At 38.9% G+C, this 24,714-nt stretch overlaps 1 protein-coding gene across 10 annotated transcripts in view; it reads left to right on the forward strand.

The window, feature by feature from the left end:
- Positions 1–24,714, forward strand: part of PHF21A (PHD finger protein 21A) — a 128,586-nt gene that overhangs the window by 96,603 nt on the left and 7,269 nt on the right. For 9 of the 10 annotated variants that reach the window (XM_030452186.1, XM_030452190.1, XM_030452187.1 and 6 more), the window contains 9 exons: positions 7,992–8,192; positions 9,373–9,627; positions 11,310–11,396; positions 13,541–13,837; positions 14,693–14,791; positions 15,887–15,938; positions 16,633–16,712; positions 17,155–17,215; positions 19,621–19,784. In XM_030452186.1, coding sequence (XP_030308046.1) covers positions 7,992–8,192; positions 9,373–9,627; positions 11,310–11,396; positions 13,541–13,837; positions 14,693–14,791; positions 15,887–15,938; positions 16,633–16,712; positions 17,155–17,215; positions 19,621–19,784 — 1,296 coding nt within the window. The remainder of the gene's footprint in view (positions 1–7,991; positions 8,193–9,372; positions 9,628–11,309; positions 11,397–13,540; positions 13,838–14,692; positions 14,792–15,886; positions 15,939–16,632; positions 16,713–17,154; positions 17,216–19,620; positions 19,785–24,714) is intronic. The other variant, XM_030452194.1, reaches the window with a different exon arrangement.

Here is a 24,714-nt window from a genome sequence, read left to right on the forward strand (position 1 = left end):
CTTTTCTATGGTAGTCAGCAGTTTTAATTTTTTTCATTCCTTCAGCCTTTTCGTGTTGAGGTGATCCCCACATCCTCTTACCAGTTTGTAATTGCACTCAGAAGTATTTCTGGGAAGCAGAAAAACCTAAACCACAGAAAACCTTATCAAATCTTCCCAGCTTCATTCCTTTCATCCCATTCCTCCTTAATTGCATTCAAAGTACTGCACTTAACTATTTTTCCTGTTCTGTTTTGCCTGTTGTTGTGCACTTAATACTCCATTCATTAAGGGCTTCGTTGTTTAATTATTATAGCTGGTCTTACAAGTTTCTTTCCCTTACTATAAGTACCAAGTTAAGAAGGTAGATATTACATTTATTTAATTTATAAGCTGAAGGAAAATGTGGTAGCTCTGCTGTTCCCAACTAGGTCAGTCTCTGTTCCCTACTTTGTGCAAGAGTAAAAATCCTAAAACAAGAAGTCAGTGATGCATAAGGCATTTATGGGACAATATTCCCTTCCAAAAATTAATTAGTCTTGTGGTGCTGCAAATGGCAAAAGACACAGTACTGAAAATAAAGTAATCTAGAAGCCACATGAAGCAGAATGGTACAGAAGCTATTCTTGGTCATTTTCATTTATAATTCTAGATATATTTTTAAGTAAAATAAAAAATCTGAGCCTTCTTTTCCATTTAGAATGAAGGAATGAACATTATTTTCAGAACTTATATGATTGACTTCCGAATGATTTCTAGCAAATTCAAGTAGTGTTCCTCTATCATAAAGGAAAAATCCCACATATTTTTTCCAAGTATGTATATACATATGTGAACTGTTTATTTGTTCCAGAATCACACCTGTAGTAATTATATTAAGTGGTCTAAGTATAAAATACAAGTTTACCAGCATTTTTAATAATAAAAATACTTTTTCACGTCATGATAAAACTATATAATAATACTTATCTGACAGAATGTCAAAGTTGATTTTTATGGAATGAAGATACACAATCATAGAATCTTTATTGGCTGGAAAAGACCTGTAAGAATATCAAGTCCAACTGTTCACCCAACACTGCCAAGTCCACCATGTCCTTAAGTACAACATCCACACATCTGTGAAGGACCTGCAGGGATGGTAACTCAACCATTTCCCTGGGCAGCCTGTTCCAGTCCCTGACAACCATTTCAGTGAAGAATTTTTCCTAATACCCAGTCTGAACCTTCCCTGGCACAGCCTGAGGCCATTTCTTACCATCACTTGAGTTCCAGTTTACAGAAGGAACTCTACGCTGTGTTTAGTAATTGTATTAAAGATACTAAGACTGCAAAACAAGCTCACTAATTCAGGGCTTACCAAAATTTACTGTCTCTAGGGCTCATCAGTGTGTGTTGCTTAGTTTATCCTACATTGTGGCATTTGGTTCCCCTGATGTGTTCTTGTCAAGGTTTAACATTGGCCTGGCAATTAAACCGAGTACCAGACGCTCTCTATTAATCTCTCTCTCCTCCTTAATAAAGAAAGGAGAGAGAATAAGGGAGAGAGACTGATGGGTTGGAAACTAAACTACACAACTTTAATGAAACAGTAATGATAAATAGGAAAAATTACTAAATATATACAAATATACAGGAAAATGGATACCACGTTCCTCCCCCTTTTCCCCCAATAACTCTCACGTCACCACCGAGGCTGCAGGGCAGCCCTGGGAAAGTCCAGGCTGGAATCCTGGAGTCAGCAGCAGTTGGGAGCTGGAGGCAGGAACACACAGATATGGGCTGGGATGGATCAGGAGCACAGGCAGAGGAATGGATGGAATCCTCCCAGGATGCCCAAGGAAACAGAGAACGGGTGAAGGAAGGGAAGCAGGAAAGGCAGGAAGGGCAGGCAGCTGGAAGCAGGAAGTCGGGCTTGGCCCTCGTGATGCCTCAAATTTATCCTGAGTATGAGGTGTATGGGATGGAATACTCTATTTGGTCAATTCTGGCATCTATCTTGTCTGTTCCTCCCCAAAGGAGGGCTGCAGGTGGGACCTCTTTATTCCTTCTGGAGGGTAAAATGTTCCTCAGAGCTGAGCAGTGCCCTTGGCTCTGCACACCAGTCTCTAGCAGTAACTATAAACATCGAGTGTTATCAGTCCTAGGAGCAGACACTGACTGAGGAACTTGCTGTCAATTTCAGCAAGTGCAGCTACTTACAAGAGACTGAGCTGAAAGCAAAAGTACAAGACAGGAAATCACCTTTATACTGGCCCAAACCAGGACGGTTCTGCAAGGCCTTTTTAAAGGATCACAGAATCGTTTGGGGTTAGAAGGGACCTTAAAGATCATGTGGTTCCAAGCCCCTTGCCATTGGCAGGGACACCTTGCACTAGCCCAGGTTTTAGACGTGTAGAAGTCCTTGTATTGTGCATCTTTTAGCCATTTTTTCAGTGGGATAAATGCCAGTTTTCAGTGTGCTAAATGCCAAACATGCTCTCAGAGATAGTTACTGTTGTGTTTGCAATGCAGCCATTGACTGGATATGGTTAAGGTATCTATTTGTTTAGCAAAGCCTTAAAAAATACAATGAAGTTATTAAGCTGTAACAAGAAAGGGTGCTCATTTCAGTGCTCAGGCCTTTTCAGTGAGGCATTCTAGTTTGAGATGGAGGTCGTCTTCCAGTCCCACTGCTGTGTTCTCATTCAGCATTCAAGAACCCCTGCCCAGAGAGAGTCTTTTCTGTCTGAAAGATACAGGTGCCAGTTTATATCACCTTTTAAGCAGTAGCAAATGGGCAGTTGAGCAATTCAGGTACATCATCTCTCTTTTTGTGATGCAAAAGGTATGAATTGCAGGGCTGTTCAGTACTTTGCCTTTTCTCTCTCATTTTCAGAAGACTTTTATATTTTGAAGTTTAAAAAACAAGTCCTCCTTTAGCTATGTGTACTTTTCTGAGTGTTTCCTGGATGAAGAAGAAAAAGCATTACCAAATAAAGTGAGGGATCTATTCTCAGAGTAGTTCTCTACTCTGAGAACTACTTTGTTACAGATTGATTGATTAAGATGGAAATAATGCTTAAATAATAATGTTATACTTAAACCTTAATGAGTTTGCTCCCAGGACATTCCTTATCTTATAGCAACATATTCATCATAGTTTTTTGTATGCACAGAGAAGACAGCTTTTGACACCCAAAGACATAGAAGCAGATTTTCTGTTTAATCAAACCAAAATAATCTTCTAATGCTGTGTTAGGATCTGGTTGGTGGCATGAATGAGAAAGTGGTGTTGCTAAATGTCACAGTATTGATTACAATTATTACCTTCAAGACAAGGTCATATAAAATGTTTAGGGCTCCGTGAACTCTGTGGTGTAAATGGTTCTTGATGAGATTAGGGATAAAGATGCCAAGACAGCAAGAGCTCTGAGATGATGTAGCATGCTTACAGGGCTCAGTTCAACAAATGGGATTTGAAGTAGTCTGATAGTAACCATTGCAGGGGGCTGGCAATTACTTCTCAGGTAGAATACAGTTTGGAAGAAAAGATGTGATTATTATGTTTTTTGTGTGTGTTCTGTGTGTAAGGAGAGGATTTGCATTTGTCTGTGAGGAGAGTTCAGTAAGCCAAGATGCTTTTCATACATTTGTAATGTTGCAGGAAAATAAATTCCTATATTTTAGGAATGCAGGGATGGCTAGAGCTATGCAGAACACTGTTGTGTTTATGATTATGTGTTTATGATAGAATTAATGTCAATTATAAAATTTATGAATTTTTCAGTAAGAATTTAATTAAATACTCTTACGAATGGGAAGGAAAAAATACTATTATTACATTTAAAGAATTAGGAATATTTCTTTAAGAGTTCTGTGGTACATTTAGATAACCTCAGTCTCACTGATACTCAGTTGCTAAGGCACATAGCTACGACTTTATACCATGTTTGGCAGTTTTCAGTCGTACAGACTGTACTTTCTGCAGTACAAACCACCTTCAGGATTTATTAAGAACAGTCAAATAACTTAAGAACAATGTTAAAACACAGTTCTAGTAAAGTCTGACAATAGATAAGAGTTTCTTTCAAGCTGCCCTCTTATTTAATCCCCTATTTAAACAAGAATGTGCTGATACTGCCATGGACAGACACGTGTGAAGCAGAGCAGCAGTTCCAGCAGAGGAGCCTGAGGTGTCAGTGTTGAAAATGTCAAGGATCTGCTCTTAGTTCCTGTGTAGGTGCAACCTTGGTGTCACTAATAAATTAATTCTGGAATATGCTGTTCAGAGTCCCTCTTTATAAAGTACTAACAGATAATCCCAACAGTTTTTCAGATAGTAAAATTATTTCTGTAGTTTTAAGTTCCAGCAGAGGAGCCTGAGGTGTCAAAGGGCAGTGTTGAAACTGTCAAGGATCTGCTCTTAGTTCCTGTGTTGGTGCAACCTTGGTGTCACTAATTAAGTAATTCTGGAATGTGTTGTTCAGAGTCCCTCTTTATAGAGTACTAACAGATAATCCCAACAGTTTTTCAGATAGTAAAATTATTTCTGTAATTTCAGCGTGGTATTTTTACTGACAGTTGGTAGAAGTAGCTTTAGTAAACTGTGTAAGCAATTAGCATGCACTGCAAACTTCAGTTTTACTTTCTAAATCTTAAAAGCATTTGATGTTTCTTCCAATTTAATATCTGCATCATGGATATGGATGGCAGGATATGCTGCTGCCAGGCAGCTCTCAGCAGACTTCAACAGGCTAGTGCAGACTTCCAGAGCAACACTGTTTTTCCACTCATGTTATCCATCTTGTGGCAGATATGCTGAGCCTCCGTTTTTCTGCAAAGCACTAAAAAAAGTTGTGCTCCAGTCCTGTTTTTTCTCAGCTCTGCGTGCTGCAGGGCCTGGGGGTGAAACATGTGAATGCAATGTGACTCCCCTCACTCCTGCTCCCATCCTCTCTGGCTCTTACCCTCCTGTTGCAGCATGGTGAAGGACTTGTCCATCCTGCATCTCTCTCTCTTCTCTCTTTCTCACTGTCTTTATTAGTATTTTTTTTTAATCCTTTCACTAATGTTCCCCCTCCCATCATAAAGAACAAGATGGAAGTGAATTCTTGGGCCATTGCTGCTGATTTCCTCCAGCTGGGTAATCAGTAAAAGAGAACCATTATTGCTGAATTTCATACAGGCAGCAGTAGAAGACAAAACCTCCCTTCCTGTTCATGCCGGGTACAGTAATTGTTTATCTTCCTGTGCAGTGCATTTTTTGGCAGGTATTCCATTGGCATGTTGTGTTACTTCTTGTCCAATACTTTGCTCTGTTCTCCTCTCCTCCCCCTTAGGCTACTCCCTGAAAGTGCTTTTTCAGCTCTTGTATCTGCTTGCTGACATGGCAGTTTGATTTGCATGTTAATATGGTTTATCTTTTAAAAATGTGATTTTAAATAATTGTTCACCTACTGCATGTATGAATGACCTGATAAACATGGGCCTTTTAACTATGTGAAGCATCTAAATTAGGAAAATGCCTTCTACCCTTATATTATTTCCTTGTTCTAGAAAGGAACAAACAATTTATGGCTTTTAGGCTTTAACAGCTTTTAGCACTTTGCTGGGTGCAGTGTAAACTAGACCTGTTGCTTGTCCATTAGCAAACTCCTCGAATTGGCCACAACAACCCCATGCAGCACTACAGGCTGGGCACAGAATGGCTGGAGAGCAGCCAGGCAGAAAGGGACCTGGGAGTCTGGATTGCCAGGAAGCTGAACATGAGCCAGCAGTGTGCCCAGGTGGCCAAGAAGGCCAATGGCATCCTGGCCTGTATCCAGAACAGCGTGGCCAGCAGGTCGAGGGAAGGGATTCTGTCCCTGTACTCAGCCCTGGTGAGGCCACAGCTTGAGTCCTGTGTCCAGTTCTGGGCCCCTCAGCTCAGGAAGGAGATTGAGGTGCTGGAGCAGGTCCAGAGAAGAGCAAGGAGGCTGTGAAGGGATCCAGCAGAATTCCTGTGAGGAAGGGCTGAGGGAGCTGGGGGTGTTGAGGCTGGAGAAGAGGAGGCTCAGGGGAGACCTCATCACTCTCTCCAACTCCCTGAAAGGAGGTTGGAGCCAGGGGGGGGTTGGGCTCTTTTCCCAGGCAACTCTCAGCAAGACAAGAGGGCAGGGTCTCAAGTTGTGCCAGGGGAGGTTTAGGTTGGAGATTAGAAAGAATTTCTTTCTGGAGAGGGTGATCAGACATTGGAATGGGCTGCCCAGGGAAGTAGTGGATTCTCCGTGTCTGGAGATATTTCAAAAGAGACTGGATGTGGCACTCAGTGCCATGGGCTGGGAACCGCAGTGGGAGTGGATCAAGGGTTGGACTGGATGATCTCTGAGGTCCCTTCCAACCCAGCCCATTCTATGATTCTATGAATATCCAGTGAGGATAGGCCTGTTCCCTGGCTCCAGCAGGAGTATGTATCCCTGGTCAGGGTTTATGGAAGCTGGGCAGTCCCCATGTACACCTCTGACTTGCTGAGTTCAGTCTTTTGCAAAAGGATTGTTCATGAGCTCACCCATTTCAATCTTTTGAAACAGGGGTGGTTGTTTTATTTGGCTTTTCAAAGTTCTAGTCCTTAAATCTGCCAGTTTAGGAACTTGCACCTTTTTAAATCTTCTTTTGGGATAGAGGTAGACATTCAGTGTGTGAGGCAGTGTGCTGCTTTAACTTATCATAAGCAAGATACTCAGAACCAAAAGTGTAAAATATACAGAAGGAACAATGCAGAGAACAGGTATTTTGTTAGCTCAGAGATTCAAAATCCTGTGTTAAAGAAATTTGAGGGGGAAAATTGTTTCAGTTTACTGTAAACAGCTGGATTTATTTTTTTCTTTATTCCGTCTCTGGTTTGTACTTTGTCTTAATGATTCAGAACAAAAATTTTAGTATTTTATATTGTCAGAATGTTTTGTTTCTGTTTTCTTTTCCTTTCTGTGTGAGAAAGCAGCTTACTCTGTCACTACCTGTCTGTGGTAGAGGTTTTCTGGCCATTATGTTTCCACTAGAGCTTTCTAAGTCGAGCCCTTTCCATGTCTGTTGACCCATCTGTCCTCCTCCCAAACTCACCTCGTTGTGTAACACTTGTACAGTGTATGTATCCTCTTGAACAATGGATCTTAAGAAAATACCTAAATATTTTTAAAGCTGAATTATTTTGGGGGTAGTTGGAGTTCAGAAAAAAATGCCAGTTTTCTATCATACCTACAAAATATAAAAAATATCTAGTGGTGTTTTTCACCCTCATCTGAACTTAAGTATAATAGGAGTGTAAATTGTGAGCCTTTTATTACCAGTGAGGCAACATGGTATGTATAAAGATAGACAACAGCTAGCAGGAAAGAAACATCTTTTAAAATAATTTAAAACTTTTCCTGGAAGTTTTAATGTAATACGAAGCCTTTTAGCTTGGAGAAACAAATCTCTGCAGCTTCCTTCCCAGATAGGAAGCCCTATTTGGTTTTATTTCAGGTGACAATATTTAGGAGTTACAACACAACTCCTGCCCTTCCCATTCCCCACTTTGCACTCAATCTGGTTGTCTCACCACTCAGTTTAGATGCTTGGCACAAAGTGTCATACCTGTTGCCTTCAAGTCAGCCTTGAGTTTAACTTGAAGTCCTTTTTTGTTACTGTGGAAATGGTGCAGGTTTAAAGGAGACAGAAGGTTTGAATATGAATGCTCACAAGTGTCATATGAACATAAATTAATGAGGTCTTGCAGGCATTTGTGAATAGGCTGAATTTGGATAGGTGGGTTTCTGCAAGGATAGTAATAAGGTCACTCTGCTGGGCAGCAACTCTCCTCTGTAACCTGTTTTGACAGTCTGTTCATTAGATAATACCAATGTTTAATGCTCTAAAAAGAGAAATCCCAGTAAGCTTCTGAGCAGTGTTTTATATACATGAAATAAATGAAACTTAAGGTGTTATTCTCTTCTCTAGTATCTGCAGCTAAATAACTGGTATAATTTCTGATTCTGGTTTTGTTTACCTGTTAGAAAAGAGTGGTGGAACAGCTTCGAAAGAATTTGATAGTGAAGCAGGAGCAGCCAGACAGCAAGTTCCAAATACAGCCATTGGCACAGTCAGAAAACAAGCTACAGACAGCACAGCCACAACCACTACAACAACTACAGCAACATCACCATCAACAGCAGCAGCAGTCTACTGCACCCTCTCCAAACGTGATTGGATCACAGGTAAAAATCTCTACAATAATTATTTGCTTTGCTGAATGTTCACTGCAAAACAAACCAAAAAGAAACAAACCAACCAAAAACTCAAATAAAGGTGTGTAGAGCAAATTAAAAACTTGCACTTACACCTTTTAGCATACCAATGATAATTTCTCCTTCTGCACCTAGGTACCTGTGGGTTTTGTGCATTTTACAGCAATAACCTCCTATTTTAGTTTAAAATAAAAAAGTTTCAGAAAAGGATGATGGCAGTGTCATCTTTCTTAAAAATAAAAGAAAGTTTAGCAAACACACCTGTCTTTTCCAGAGCTTCATGAATGATTGTCCATATCCAGTAGGTTTCAAGAAACAGTGAAGACTTTACATGCACTGTATGAGGTGTACGATTAAAATATGTTATTCTTAAAAGACTAACATAATGCTCACTGTATCTGCAAGCAAAATGTAAGAAAACAGTTTCCTCTTCTTTCTGATACAAAACCACACTCTTTAAAACAGGCCTAAAGCAATGTTGGTGTCACATATATATTAAAACCCACCCCATTCCACAGAAGTTAACCTTAATTGCTTGCAGCTGTAGGGACTAATAATCAACTCTTGCAGCTTCAGGATAGTCTCATGGATCCTGTTAGGAAAGAAAGTTGAGCTAAATAACTGGATGGCTGAAATTTGAGATACCAAAATCAAAATACATTTTTGTTCTTGAAATAACCAATTTTTAAATGTTTTTTCCTCTTCCTCTGATTGTGGGGATCTCTGTAAATAACGTTTTTATCTTAAGTTAGGAGTTTTATTTGGTGAGAAGTTGGTTTGCTGGTATGTTTCATAAACCATCACTTTAATGGTTTGATATTGACTGTACTTTTGGAAGTAATATGAAATTAAAAGATCCAAAAATACATGTGTGCCAGTATTGACACTTGTGGTTGTTGTCTTCTTGAGAGTTTGTTTTGAATCAATCTGTAATGCTGCAGATTATTAAAACAGACCAAACAGGTGCCCCAAATTTCTAATTATCCAGTTTTCACGGGGGTAAGATAATGTGCTTGTCTGAAGACTAGGTAGATAGACTGAGTTCTGCCTTTACTTTCTCTTACTGTCTGTTGTTTCTGGCTCAACAGGCCACGTTGTGTCTGATACGAAGTGTCTCTGTCTCTTACAGTGTATTTTCTGTTTCCCTTAGAAAACTGTAACCACAGCTTCTATGATCACCACTAAGACACTACCTCTCGTCTTGAAAGCAGCAACTGCGACCATGCCCGCCTCTGTGGTGGGTCAGAGACCCACCATTGCCATGGTTACTGCTATCAACAACAATCAGAAAGCAGTCCTCAGCACTGATGCACAGAATGCGCCAGTTAACCTCCAGACAACAAATAAGGTCACTGGGACAGGAGCTGAGGCGGTCCAAATAGTGGCAAAAAATACAGTAACATTGGTAAGCGTTTTGTTTGTTTGCCCTGAAGATATGTGTGGGTTTAGTTTACCCAAGAGGGCTTTTGCAAAAAAATAAAGAACAGTAAGTTTTTTGCACAGAAAGAATAGTAAGGACAGGTTGTGTGAGTCTTAACTAGTAGACGTTGTTGAAATGATAGTCTAAGAGAAAAGCATTTACTCTCTACATGGGTTGTTCTTCCTGTTTTGCTTTATAGCATTAAATTGGTACAATGATCACCTCTGTGCAAAGGTTTCCCTGTTTGTAACTGTTAGTCATGGGGAAGCAGTGATTGTTTCACCCTTACCTAATTCGTGTGGTTGTGTTCTGCAGAAAGATGTCAAGCTTTCTTCTTTGATTAGATTTTAAGTCAGTCTCATTCCCTTTGTGTGATAAAGTCTCTGATGTTAGACACATCACTCTGCCCACTACTATGTGTTCTTCACTCACCATTTTTTCATAAACATACCTGTTTCTTTAAGCACATATTCTGGAAGGTGCTTTGATTCCATCACAGTCTTTTCCAGTATAGCTGACCCCCTAGAAATAAAGAAGTAATGTTTCAAAATTGGGTTATATAGGCTTCTTGGTCTGATAACCATGCACTGTATAGCATGTGACAGGGAAATCTTACTTTGGAGTAAAGATTAAGGCTTCATTACACCTAAAAACAATTTATCTTTATTTAGAAGTACAGTTTAATAATGCTAATGGAAGTAATTTCACTTCCTAATGAGGTATATATTTGCAAGCACAGTAGAGAAGACTTATTTGAGTGGAGTTTATTCTACTCCTCTCTTTTCCCATGTCGTCCCTTGCACCACCCTCATCTGTCCTCTGTGTTTATGCATCATTTCTTTGCAAAAGAACTTATGTAGGTTTGGAGAGGTGATTCTGGTTCTAGTCCATGATTTATGTTTCTGTAGCAAATTTAATTAAAAATCTCAGAATATTTTCCCAAGCTTTCATTAATGAGTACAAGACCTTTTTGAAGTAAATTGCAGTCTTACATGGGTGGACAGAAGTACAGAAGGGTTGAAACTAACAGGGACATTAATTTCAGAGAATCTCAGGGAGTACTCAGGGTGATGTTCAGAGGTTAATCATATGTCAGCTCCACCCATCTGATTTCAGATAGTCATGGAAATTCTTAGGATGCCTTAACATCAGAATTGTTTCAAATGAATGTCCTACTTTTGAAAATGTTGAGTTGTATATTTGGAGCCCCTCATACTGTCATTAATATTGATAAAAGAGTTGTGACTTCCAGATCTTTTCTCTTTGCATAAGATGCTTTTTTGTTCTTCTGTTCAGTACAGAAGGACAGTGAGTGGTTTACATAGCTGGACATCAAATCTGTTCATGTTTTTCTGCCTGTTGTAAAGCCAGTTTTTTAACTATTCAAACAAATGGGAGTTTTCGTTATCTTCAAATGAAATGGTTTCAGATTGCAGAGCACAGTAGTTGGTGTAGTTGAACTAAAATGAAAGGTAACTTCAATATATGAAGCAAGGTGCATAAAAATGAGAAAACAAAATTAATTCCTGTCTTCAATGTATTTCTGATGAAGTACCTGTTACTGGGGAAAACCAGGGAGATGAGATCTAAAAATATGTTCAGGATGTTGATTTTGGAGAATAACTTCAGAGCTGTTTTCCTCTTACTGAGCTCTCGTGTTCTTGCAGCAGGTTCAGGCTACACCTCAGCCCATAAAAGTGCCGCAGTTCATCCCTCCTCCCAGACTTACTCCTCGTCCAAATTTTCTTCCACAGGTGAGTGTACAGAGAAAACTTGTACAGAAGTAGGAACTTTATTATTGCACAAACAAGAGACACTTTCTGTGAACATCATTTTTGTCAGTCTTTACTGGTGACCTGGCAGAGGAGGCCATTCATTCTCAACAGGTTTGTGGGTGATACCAAGTTTGAGGATGCAGTCGGTACTGTGCACAGCAGTGCTGACAGTCAGAGGTCCCCAGACAGGATAGAGGAATTGGCCAGAGGGAACCTCTTAACTTTCAGCACAGAAAAAGGCAAAGCCATGCACATGGAATGGACTTTTGCTTAACTACTGGCTGGAGAGCAGCACTGCTTAAAAGGTCTTGGCTGACAGTAGCTAACCAAGTGGTGTGCCCTGGCAGCAAAGAAACCTGGCAGCATATTGGGCTGTACCAACAGGGTAACAGCCAGCACACTGAGGGAAGAGATTATACGTTGTTCCTCAGGAGTTTTAGAGCTGAATCTGGTATACAGCATGCAGTTTTGTGCCCCAGTACAAGACGGTAGATGTATTTGAGTGAATTCAGTAGAGGGAGGCAAGTAACATAGCTGCAGGGCACCAACATATAACCTGCAAGGGAAGTGTGAGGGATCTGTGCTGGTTCAGTTTGGAGAAGAGGTTTTGGGAGCACCCTAACAGCAGCTCAGTATCAACAAGGAAATCAACATGGAGACATAGGTGCTTGGCAGGAGAACTATAGACAGTGACTGGAACAACAAGGTTTAGACTTGAGTATAATATAATATAATATATAACTATTCTGTTTTTGTGGACAGTTGGAAGTGATCTCAGAGATGTGGAAACCCCATCCTTGGAGTTTTACAAGACCAATCCTGACAAAGCCCTAAGCAACCTGGTTTGCTCTGCTCTGAGCAGGAGGTTAAGTTAGAGATCTAAGCTGCCTCTCAACATTCATGTCTGTGGTTATGAAATTTGCATATGGTGATCATATATGATCCTGTTTGCATCATATGAAATGAACCCATGGAATAGGTGTCTTCAAAATCAAAGCATTACCCAAGGATTTAAATTGCTCTAAATGCTGTTTGCTTCTCATGAGCAAAAAAAGAAAAACAAGATGTCTCTAGATTGTACCCAAGTATTTCTCTATTGCAACAGAGTCTGACCTCTGTTTGCAGCTGAATAGTAAAATCTATGCTTTACTTTTTTTCATGGTTTGGAAAAGACATAGATTGCTTCTTTATTTATGTGTCATTTTGGAGGAACTGCTTAATTTGTAAGAAATACGTGGCATAAATACGTGGTATAAATCTTTTACAAAAGAAAAAAGGAAAGTATAGGCTGGTATCTGATTAAGATTTAGAGATGGTGAGATCTGTTGGAATGTGACCTAGTTTTCCTTAATAATGCATTATGGAGTATCAAAGGTGGATAGGACAATAGAATTTAAACAAGGAAAAAGTGTTTATTTTCAAAGTAACATATTGAACTCTAATGACAAGGTAAGTACAGACTTAACAATGGATAAGAAATAGGCAAGTATTGGTGGTGCAGGATTGGAACATTCTTGTAGCTCTTTTCTTTCTTGTTACAGAAGACTGTGTTTACCTGTGGTCATCAGCACTTCAAAAGGGCATTAATGTATACATGACAATTTTTTTTGCTTAGCCAGATTGGTTGTGCAGGTGTCTAAAGAATGTATAAAGTTGACATGGATTTGCTGATAATTCCAACTACTTCTTTCAGGGCACAATCAACAGTGCATGATTTCTTGGAGGCTCAGTATAAAGCCCCAAGGCACACTTTTAACATGAGAGCCTCAGCTGTGCCTGTAAATATTACATTAATTTTTTGGCTTCTAAAACCAATATGTTCATTTAGATACAGATAAGGGACTTGGCAATAAACATTCAGTGTGTCTGTGCTTCCAAATACCATTTCAGGGGTAGTAACTGCAAACACAAGTGTAATGGATGGGGTTTATACAAGTAGGTTTCAAAATGTGGTGTTTTGTCCTTGCAGCATACTTAGGATGCTAAGCTAAAAATTACATTCTATAAAAATACCAAACAACCTTCTGCAGCTTATACAGGCTGAATTGAAAGACTTAGTACAAAAGTTCATCTGAAATAGTGAAATGCAAATCTCTTTTCTCCTTTTTTAATTTTTTTTTTAGGTTCGACCTAAACCAGTTGCCCAAAATAACATTCCTATTGCCCCAGCACCTCCTCCAATGCTTGCAGCTCCTCAACTTATTCAGAGGCCTGTGATGTTGACAACTAAGTTCACACCCACCTCTTTACCCAACTCTCAGAACTCCATCCATCCAGTTCGTGTCGTTAATGGGCAGACTGCAACCATAGCCAAAACTTTCCCTATGGCACAGCTCACCAGCATCGTGATAGCAGCACCAGGTACCAGGCTTGCTGGACCTCAGACTGTACAGATCAGCAAACCAAATATTGAAAAACAGGTACAGATAAGAAAACACCTTTTGCAATATTACAACATACTGGTTTTTAATGCTTTACTCTGCTGGTTGGGAGAGCCTGACAGCCATGGAGATTTTTTCAGTGGGTACTGGAGATGCTTATGTTTCAACAGCAGTGCAAATTGTAGAGTGACTTGCAACTCTTGAGTAGAAGTTACCATTTTCTTTAATACTGCCCATTGGAATCTTTTTCTCATGCTTCTGTGTTTTTATGCTCCCCCTACTGTCTTCAGTAGTTCATAAGCTGGTTAAGTTGCAGCTGAAGTCCACGTTCATATCAAACCTTTAAGTAACACTGGAAAATATTTTCTGTTTTTCAGAGGGTGGCTGTGTGAAAGGCAAAAATTACACAGACTTGTAGGGGTATTGATTATGATAAATGTAGCTATTTCTTCATTGATCTTGTTTCCTGCCTGGAAACAAAATAGTCTCACTCAGCTTCTGAAGACTGATGGTTCCCCTTGAGTAAATTGGGTTGATTGAGTGGAAAGGAGACCCTCAGACAAAGGGAATTCTAGATGTTTAGTTTTATAGTCTTTCTTCAGAAAAGACTTTTAAAATAAAACATGACTTTAATCAGTTTGGAATGCTACTGAGCCTATTGCTTGCGTGGCTTTGTGGTTTAGTGGAATGGTGGTAAAGATATTTCATCTTTTGTTAAAGGAAAACCCTTTGGCATTCTTCTCACATCAGGCTCCTCAATTAAGTCTTTGTTAGTACACTGCCAACTTTAAACTGTTTTTTTACTCTATGTGCAAATGTATTTGTTTTACTTTATTAGTCAAAGTAAAAAAGTCATTCTTATCACTGAGTAAGAGAAACACTGTTTCTTTTCAGACTATTAAACCACATGTGGAAACAGAAGAGAAGCAAACAGATAATCGTACAGTTACTCCACCTGCTGCACCAAAACCAAAACGAGAAGAAAATCCACAGGTATCAGAACACAGCCAGAGGTTTCTTCTAAGAAAAAAAAGGAAGCACTGTCCCCTTCAGAAAACATTTTCCCCCTTCATTCTGTTAAGACTTCTTAACTTTAAATTCCATACATGCCCATTGGACAGCAGTAGTTGATAAGGCTGCAGAATAAGAAATCTAAATAAATACAATGCATTGTATTTTTTCAGTCCTGGAAATTTGACTTCAGTGCTTTTTGTAAGTTAGAAGTTTGTAATTCCCTTTGATTATTTCATCAATCAGAAGACTTAGGTTACAGTGTTGATTTCCATTCCTTTGAGGTTTTAGACTTCTGGAGTTATTTTTAATGCTGGAAAAATGTATTTTGCTTTATAAAATATTTCTGCTCTTGTGAGCAGGATGGCAAATGTTATATATAGTCATGTTCTGCCCAGGTTTTATTCCAGTTTAGGTCCAGTTGGTTTGGGGGAGGAAGAGTGACCAGAATGGTTATTTTAAAGCCTTTCTGCCATCCAAGGCTTTGGAATTGGTTACAGCTAAAGGCTTAACTATGTTTGGGTTTGTAGATGGATTCAAAGTGCCTCCTGTATGAGCTTTAACTGGTGTCAGTGCAAATTCTGATTATTACTTGTCTGGGCACTTCCTGCTTTAAAATTAGAATCCTTTAAGAAATCCATGCTCCTTCTCAAATGGAAAATTCAAACCAGAGTTGTTCCTTGTAGCTCAGAATATACAGATAATATCTTCCACTAGCAATATTTTGCTGGCAGTTGAATTGTGTTGGTATTTACTAAGAGCCAATTCCATAGTAGTTTTAGTACTGGACTGGAAGTAAAGAAATTTCTTTCTTGTTTCCAGCTCTGCCAAGTCTGTAGTCGTGAGCAGCTGGCATTTCCCTCCATCTCAGTCTAGGTTCCCACCTAGAAAATGTGATTATTGTCTATTCTCTGGAAAGCAGTTTGACATATATGAATGAAAAGTGATTTATAGAAACAAAGTATTACTGATAACATTTTTGTTGCTTGGTTACCTGTCAACTGGCTTTAGAAGGCACAAAAGACATAGCTTGAACAGTTCAACTTCTTAGGATGTTTTCTTTCTCCCGCCTTACAGAAACTAGCCTTCATGGTGTCTCTGGGACTAGTTACTCATGACCATCTGGAAGGTAGGAAAATATCTTAGGCTTGTTCTTGACCTCTGTTTCATGGCCATTCTGAATTGGGAGTACAGGTCCAAAATATTTCTGTATTAAATGCAGTATTTTCTTGCAGAAAAGCACATTTGTCTGTACTCTTGATTTAACTTATTTTGTTTGTATTTTTTCATTCCTCTTAATACACCGAAATTAAGCAGTTGCTTATGCAGTTGAGGTTAGTGGATGAGAAGAAAATCTATGTTCTGATGGTAGGAAAGATATTTGTGGTAATCCCATTGGTTTCTGAGCAACCCCTGTTATCTGCAAAGTTACAGTGTGGCTAATTTTACTGTAACCCACATCTGGATATTTCATTTGTTACATCATTTCATGGAACTGTAATCTGTAGTGAATTAGTTAATAGTTTATAATTTGTTTTATAATTTAAAATCCTTAATCCTATACAGTAAAATACAGCCTAACATTTCAGTGATTTGCTTATTTCTGTACTTCAGGTTTTTAAAAGTGTCAACGAGGTTACCAAGGCTTTTTGGTTTAGGTCTGACCATGAGTTTAAACTATCTTAGTCCTGGAGTACTTGGTGTTCTGTACTGATGTTCAGTAGGAACCTTCCCAGCTCTCCTCACGTGCAAACTGCATTCTAAAGACTTGATATAAATTCTGAGACCCATTGTTTTCTAATCTGAATGCTTTGTTTTACAAGAAATCCAAAGCAAGCGACAAGAGAGGAAAAGAAGAACAACAGCAAATCCAGTGTACAGTGGAGCTGTTTTTGAGCCTGAGGTATTAATTTTTTGCTGGGGAAGCTGATATTTTCACTCTGAACTTGTGTGTCTTTCTGCCAGGTTGCTTCCTCCTAAGCTATCTCAGTTCTGACAAGACAGGCAAGCTATCATTTGTCATTCAAAAGGTCCTTGCAGTGATTTGGCCCTTAGATTTTTTTAATAGTAAATACATTGGGATGTTCTAATATGTAATTTTCTACCTTTTCCTATGTAAGGCTGATGTTAAGTGGTACTGTGTGTTAGTCTGACCATTAGTTCAGCTTGCCTATCAGCCTGAAACAGCCCAGGTGTCTGTAAAAAGTTTAATTTTCTGAAGCTATGCTTCAGAACAGCCCATAATCACCCTTAGTACTCCTGTGCTGTTCCTCATGTATCATGTTGCTGTTCTTCATGTTGCCAAAAGTGAGAGCCAGAATAAATGGTAACTTTCTTCCCTGCAGCGTAAGAAGAATGCAGTCACATACCTGAACAGCACAATGCATCCTGGGACACGTAAAAGAGGTGAGGTGATGTCTCCCATCTCTATGTTTCTTCCTATATCTTGCTTTTGGTGATCCCTTGTTGAAGAGCAAAACAAAGGGCTCTGCTTCATTTGTCCTGTAAATTTCCATGGAAGACAAAGATCATGACTTTAGAGTCATAGCAGGTTTTAGTAAGCAGCTTAATACTTTTTTTCTCCAAAAAAAACCCCAATAAAATACAATAAATAAAGCAAACTGAAATGTGAGGTGTTCAAACATCATTTAGTGGTGTGAAGCCACAAAAATCCTCTTGTTAATAACTAAACTGTATTGTTACTGGCAAGAAAAGGTGGTTATGGGAAAAGTGCTTGTGCCCTGAATAAGAGAAGAAATTAAGCCTTTTTCCTTAGTGGAAGTAGAGATGGGACTTTCAAAAGAATTTGTCTTGAGCAAGAAAAGTTCTCGTGCTCATACTGAGCACTTTTTTGCCACTGTAGTGCCACTTGCCCTAAAATGAGAGATGTTGTTTCATAGAGGTGTGTGGTATCATTTAGTGGAAATCCTTCTGTAGAACTGGGGAGATGTCCAGACTTAGATTATGGTGAAACAGAAGAGTCAGAACAGCATAGGAGAGAATACAGTACCACATTTTGTGCGTGGCATCAGTCATACATATATGACAGTATTTCCCTGATTTTTGATGATTTTCTGCAGTCCTTGAAGACTTATGTTGCCATCTCTGCTCCTGAGTTAGCTGTCTAAAAAAAAAAAAGTAGTTGATCAGATTTAAAACCCAACAATCCTGCCTAATACTGACTAGTTCCATTGTCTTTGGTTTTTGGCTGCAGGGTTAAATACACATTTGACATGTGCTCTCCTTGATTTACCTCTTCAGTGTAGCAGGCAGTGTGGCAAAGCTGACACTTCTGCAGCTGTGCTCTCTCTGATTAAAAGACATTTCTAATTAAAAGACTGCCATCCTCTAATAGCATTAAATGTATTATTTAAAATTATAAAGGGTCTGGAGAGATAAGAGTTTTGCATTTACTCTGGGGATAAGTAAATGTTCCTTTTCTGGTAATAATTTCTTAATTCTGTTTTGTAACTCATTTAGAACAATTATGCTATCAATGAAAACAATTGCTTGGTTTTGTACTTGAAACTCTCTTAGCCTGCTATTACACTTTCTTTCTCTTCTTATACCCTACTGTGAGCCTGTAGCTTCCATCAGCACCAAAGTTGTAGGACATGCTTTCAGGACAAAATATGGATGTGTACATTTGTTTTGTGGTTAAGTATAGCAATATAGTAGGTGGAAAGGGTATGCAATTGAGAAAGGGTGCCATTGAGAACTTGAGTTTAATTCTAGATGGTGCTGAGTATGTCAGAAATTTCAGCCATGCCACATCACTGTCAGAAATCTGTTTCCAAGGACATACTTAATTCTGGAACATATCCAGACCTTCAATGCAAGGTTTAGCATGTTAATAGGTACAGGCTGACAACCTGTAAGCATAAGATTTGGGAATGATTCCTAGGTCCTATGTCCTTTGTGTTTACATAACCATAAATTACCCTGGAGGAGGGAGATAGGAATAATGGTTACATCCTGGGTTTCTATTGTCTTGCTTTGCATACGTAATTTAATGAAAATTGTTTTGACCACATTTTGCACTTCTGCTGTGTAAAGGAGCACACAGGACTTGTGCATAATCAAACATAGCTGACTGAGAAAGTCTTAAGAAAAGAATACCAGATTTAGTGAGGGTTACAGTGGGAGACCAATAGCAGGTTACAGCTGGTAGTGCTAGTTTTACAAATCAAACAACAGGATCTGTTCTTGAAGTAGCCTCATTTTTAAAATGTACCCTTAGGGTAGAAAGTGCTGAACTGTGGATGAATGGGTGTAAAAAGGGGAAGAAAAAAGGAGGGGATTGGTGAGTGTTGGCCTCTGATAAAGGATTTAACCTTTGTGTAGATTTATGCTGGTACTAGAAGGACTAGATGTGGGATAGCAGCAGAAAGGATTTAGAAGTAATTATTGTAGCTTCTCTCTAGCTTTGATGCCAACATGTTTTCCCTAAAAACTGAATACCCTTATTTCTGGGAGTGGCAAGGGTCCCCATGCTGCTTTTGTGGGAGCGATTCTTCATCTCTCTACAGAGCTTATTTCTATTTCTTTCTGAAACACCTTTATATTTTCTTTTCTTGCAAAAATCTACTTAAAGATTTCTAAAAAATGTTTAAATCTTTGCTTCTGTCCTTCCACTTGGAACTTTTATATTAACTTCCTCTCTGTGCTACATCATTTCCTTTTTCATGCTAGCCAATGAGGACCACTGGCCAAAGGTATGTAAGATCATTTTTCCTTTTTTTTTTTTTTTGTTTTTTTTTTCTTTCTTTTTTTTTTTTTTTTTTTTTGTGTTCCCTGTTGTTAATATGTAGGTCGTCCACCTAAATACAACACGGTGCTGGGGTTTGGGGCTTTGACCCCCACGTCCCCTCTGTCCAGTTATCCTGACTCACCTGAAAATGAAAAGACAGAGACCACATTTACTTTTCCTGCAGCTGTTCAGCCCGTGTCCCTGCCTAGCCCCAGCTCCACAGACGTAAGTAACTCTTGGGGAGGGGTTACTTTTAGAAAGGTGCCACAATAACAGCCAAGAGGAAAATAATTAAAGGATTTTTTTTCCCTGATCTCGCTCATCCTTAGTTCTGATGCAGTGAAATTCTTTTAACACTCTTCCTTTTTTCCCTCTGCATCTACATCCTTATCCTATAGAGATTTTATTTGTAATCCTGCAGTGGATTGAAACATTGGGAGGCACCAGGCATGCTAGATGCTAGCTCATTTCCTTTGTGTCTGAGATCTTGTCTGACTGAATTAAATGTGACATCCATGAAAAAAGGGGAATGGGTGAATGAAAAGTGTTACTTACAGGTCATAATAACCAAAAGTATGAGAGGTTCTGTAATGAGATTGCCCAGGAGCAGCTTTCACAGCAGTGGTTGTGGCAGTTCTGGTGGACTTTCATGCCTAAATACATTGCCCCTGTGATCAGATCACAGGGTTTGTCCTGATTGAAATCAGGTAAATTTGCTATAATTGTGAACTGAGTGTCCTTATTTTAAGTAAATTCAAAGATAAGATTTGCTATTCAAAGCACAGCTTTTTTTTAAGTTGCTAACAACTATGCAGTTATTAAATGTTTATTTTTACTGCAAAACCTTCATGAAAAAAATTAAAGGTCATACATAAACTTAAGAAGATGCATAATATGGGAAGAATTGGGACAAGTTGCTATGACATAAGGTCCAAAATGACATAATGAAGGGACTGTACACAGTGGTTTGTTTGAAAGTGTACTGTGACTTCCAGTATGGCTGAAACAATTAGTTGCACATCCTCAGCAGTTGTACTTTCAGTAAAGTCCTTGCTTTCTAATGACTAGTACTTACTGGACACAATTTAAAAATAAAAAGATGCTTATTTCTTCCTACCATCCTTCTGCAATCTGAGTCAGAGCAGTCTCTTCCAGTCTATGATTCTGCAATTCTATGGTACTTGCTTCTGAGCTGTATTTGTTCTGCAGAGGTAATGGGAATAGAAATGGTACAAGTGTGTCTGAATCACTGAAATAAATAGATGCAATTCCAATACCCAGGGAATACATATGTGAAACTAAAAGGTTCTCTTTTGTACAGTCACTTTTAAGAGCAGAATAGCACTTGACAGTAAAAACCCTTTCCTATCAGTCAAATGAATGGCACTGTGGAACAGCCCTTGGAGGAGAAGGTGGGGCAGATCCATTGCTGGGGACTTCTAAAAGTAAGCAGTACAAACCACTAGCAAACGTGCTGGAAAACCACATTTATTACATTGGTCCCAAGAGAAGGACTGGATAATGTGGTGGGGGTCTTTTTCATCTCTGACTTAGATGTGTATAGTGCTTGGACTTTCCCACTATGCAAGAGCACAAAAGAATATAATGAGTTGTTGCCCTGTTTTCTGCAGTGCCTGGTGGTAGCAAACTAAGTCAAGAGTAGTAAATTTTTGTAGCATTCAAATCTGGTTCTGAATGCTCTGAATTTTCAGAATTGGGATAGTATTTCAACCAGGGTTCTGGATTGCTTTCCTAGCAATCTGTTTTTCCTAGCAATTCTGTATAAAACAGAATGCACGTGAAAGCAGAAAATAGATTTCAAAGTGCTCATACAATATTTTTAATTAAAAATAGACTATTAAACAAAGTGCTTGTAAAATACTTTTTTATTAAAAGTAGACTATTGAAGCAGAATTTGAACCTGAAGAGATGGCATATTATTGGAAAGGAAATAAGTATTAGAACTGTTATTCTGTCATTACATGGTAAATTCATACCTGCTAATAATGAACAGAGGAATGGTTTCTCATTGCCATCAGGAGATGGAAGGTAATCTTCTGAGAGTGTGGTCACATAAAATTGCAGTCACATCTCTCTTATGTGATAAATGTTTTCTGCATTTATACATTTAGCAAGGTGTTTCCTTTTGACTCTGAGTTTTCAGAACTTAGGAATACTTGTAAACACCTTGAGCATTCTGGGCTTGAAAAGTGCTGTATAATGCTAGAAAAGTATTTCAACACCAACAGCATAAGCCATGCTGGAGATGAAGACAAAATAGATCTTTTGCATTCAGGGAGCTTGCAAATTAGTTACATATAGAACAGAATGTACACTAAAATGCTCATGCCACAGATATAGCCAGTGCTAGCATGGAAAAGTCCTATCTTGCAAGTCTTTTTTCATCCCTTAAATGCCTTTTATGTTGTTCCAACACAGATATATCTGAGGTCACATTTTAATCTGCTTAAGGGAACTGGCATAGCTAAAACCTGGTATTCTTGGCCAAGATTGTGCCCTAATCTGTTTAATTTTGTAAACACACACTTTCTCGTGTCAGCCTAATTGCTGGGGACAGAAATGAATGTCTGGGCATATAAAGAAGGCAAGGTAATTTCTTTTAGAAGTTAGGTCAGTCTGTGTCATGTTGGATGATGTGAATATAGAAGGTATCCTTATCCTAGATAGGACAGAAAATGTTTGTCTTTTCATCTCCATCTTTTGGGAACTTAAAAATGAAAACATGACAGGTGCATACCTAAGTTAAAGGCTGTTTCAGAAGTTTCAGTTAAAACAATTAAGCATTTCCTCAGATATAGAAAAAAAGCTGGTTTTTTTCCCCATCTTTAAAATGTTATTGCATTCGTTTGCTGAGGTCTAATTCTACAGGTTTTAGAAGATATTTAGCACTTGAGCAAACTTTGGTTTTAGCCAGCCTATGAAAGCACTTGGCCCCAAGCTCCATGGTGCCTTGCCTTCCTCCTGAATTGTCATTCTCTGAATAAAAGGGGCACATTTTGAAGGGAGGATGAAGCAGGAACTTGAGGTGGGATTGGTGATGGTGGGTGGGGTAGAAAGTAGGAACAGGACCTGTGAAAAGGAAAGAAGTAATGCAGTTGGCAGGACTGAGCAAAAACTTCTGTCTTGTTTTTCTGGGTTTTTTTTAATTTTTATTTTTCTATTTGACTGTTGACTGTGAACCACTTGATTATGTGAGATTCTCCCTCAGGCAGTAGTGGCATATTCACCTGGAAGATAGCAATTGCCTTTGACAGTCGATTACTCAGCAGTAAGGATAGTGCAAAAATCTCTCTTCTAGTGAAGATTCAGGTCTGTGGTCACAAAATGCCTTTTTATTAGTAAATTTGTTAAACAACGTTTCAATTGAGAGGAGCATTAGGAAACATTCAGATTGCAAAGTCAAGCCCCATTATGATAATCACACACTATGATGAACTTGATCTATAGGGTCATGAACAATTCTTGTCACAGATATTTAGTTTTCCCATATTGTTCCAGTGAAATGTACATATAAGTGTAGACATTACATATCCAAATACACAAACTATATATACTTCTGCTTTGATACTGAATCTGCTTTGATACCTTAGGCTTTCTGTTGCCTAAAGCCAGGCCCTACTGCTCTAGTCACTTAAAAAAATAAACTGTTAGCTGTCCAAAAAGCTTTCATTTATGTTCTTGGTCTCTTGGTGCAGAGGAAGTAGAGCAAAAAGTGAGAGTAAATCACCTTTTATGATCTCTCTTCTGAAATTATTCTTCAGTCCCTTCATCCTGTAGCATGTTTTAGAGCAGCCTCAGTGAGCTTTGCTCTACCTTGAGTGCCTGTATTCTTCACAGAGCTGGTCCAGAAGCTGAGGTTAGTGGGGTGCATGTCACATCAAATCCATCTCTCCTTGATGCATTTATTTCTTAACTGCCCATGAAACCTGGGGCACTTCATTGGCATCAAACAGTGGCTGAGATTTTGTTAAGGCTGGTTATTAATTCTGAAGACATGCACTGAATTTTACATTACCAAAAGTAAGATTGTGGATTTTGTGCATATGCATTGTCATCTCAGCTCCATCAGGCACACAAGACACTGATCAGCTGCATCACTTCAGGTTTTTTTGAATTTAAAAGGTTCTGGGTCTAAATTTCTAAAATGTCTCCCTCTCAAGAAGCAACTGCATGTCTCCTGTGGAGGTGTCTTTTTGCAGGGTATTAGTCCAACACACAAATAATTTTGCACCTGAGCCAGTTACCAAGTGCCATCATGTATTCTGTGGCAATCAAAGCATCTGGAATGAGAGTTTTCTTTTAAAATGTGGGAATTTTCATCTTAAATTTTTCCTTAGGTTGCAGAGGATTTTGTTTTAGGTTATATGACATCTCCTCCCTGCCTTCTTTTCCTTGCACGTGTAGGATGCATGACAGAGTAAAAGAAGTTCTTCCCAGCCTGGTTACACAGATCACTTCACAAGAGGCATTAAAATCTCACTCATTTAATTCTTCTCTTAACACTGGAGAACTCTTTGGTGTTAAGGATGCAATGATACCATACCAGCTCTCAGTGATCCCTGGGAGTTATGGGGCCAAAATATGGCACTGAAAATTCACTACAGGTTGATGTTTTACCTAACATGACATCAGTGCCAACCTTGGGAGTAAAGAGAAGAATAGCCCTCCCTTTGAAGAAAGACCTCGTCAGCAGTACAGATGTGGAGTAGAAACCTGAGCAGATTGCTTGTGTCTTTCTCCTAGTATGTTTAGTATTTTATACATAGTAGAGATTAGTGTCACTTTTCTTGCCTGGCAACTTGATTCTTGAACATGTGGCTAAGTCTGTGTCAGGGTTTAACACTGGCAATTAAACCGAGTACCAGACGCTCTCTATTATAATCTCTCTCTCCTCCTTAATAAAGAAAGGAGAGAGAATAAGGGAGAGAGACTTAAGGGTTGGAAACTAAACTACACAGATTTAATGAAACACTAATGATAAATAGGAAAAATTACTAAATATATACAAATATACAGGAAAATGGAAACCACATTCCTCCCCCAATAACTCTCACGTCACCACCGAGGCTGCAGGGCAGCCCTGGGAAAGTCCAGGATGGAATCCTGGAGTCGGCAGCAGTTGGGAGCTGGAGGC

Source organism: Calypte anna, chromosome 5A (assembly GCF_003957555.1).
Source record: "Calypte anna isolate BGI_N300 chromosome 5A, bCalAnn1_v1.p, whole genome shotgun sequence".
In the NCBI taxonomy this organism is placed as follows: Eukaryota; Metazoa; Chordata; class Aves; order Apodiformes; family Trochilidae; genus Calypte; species Calypte anna.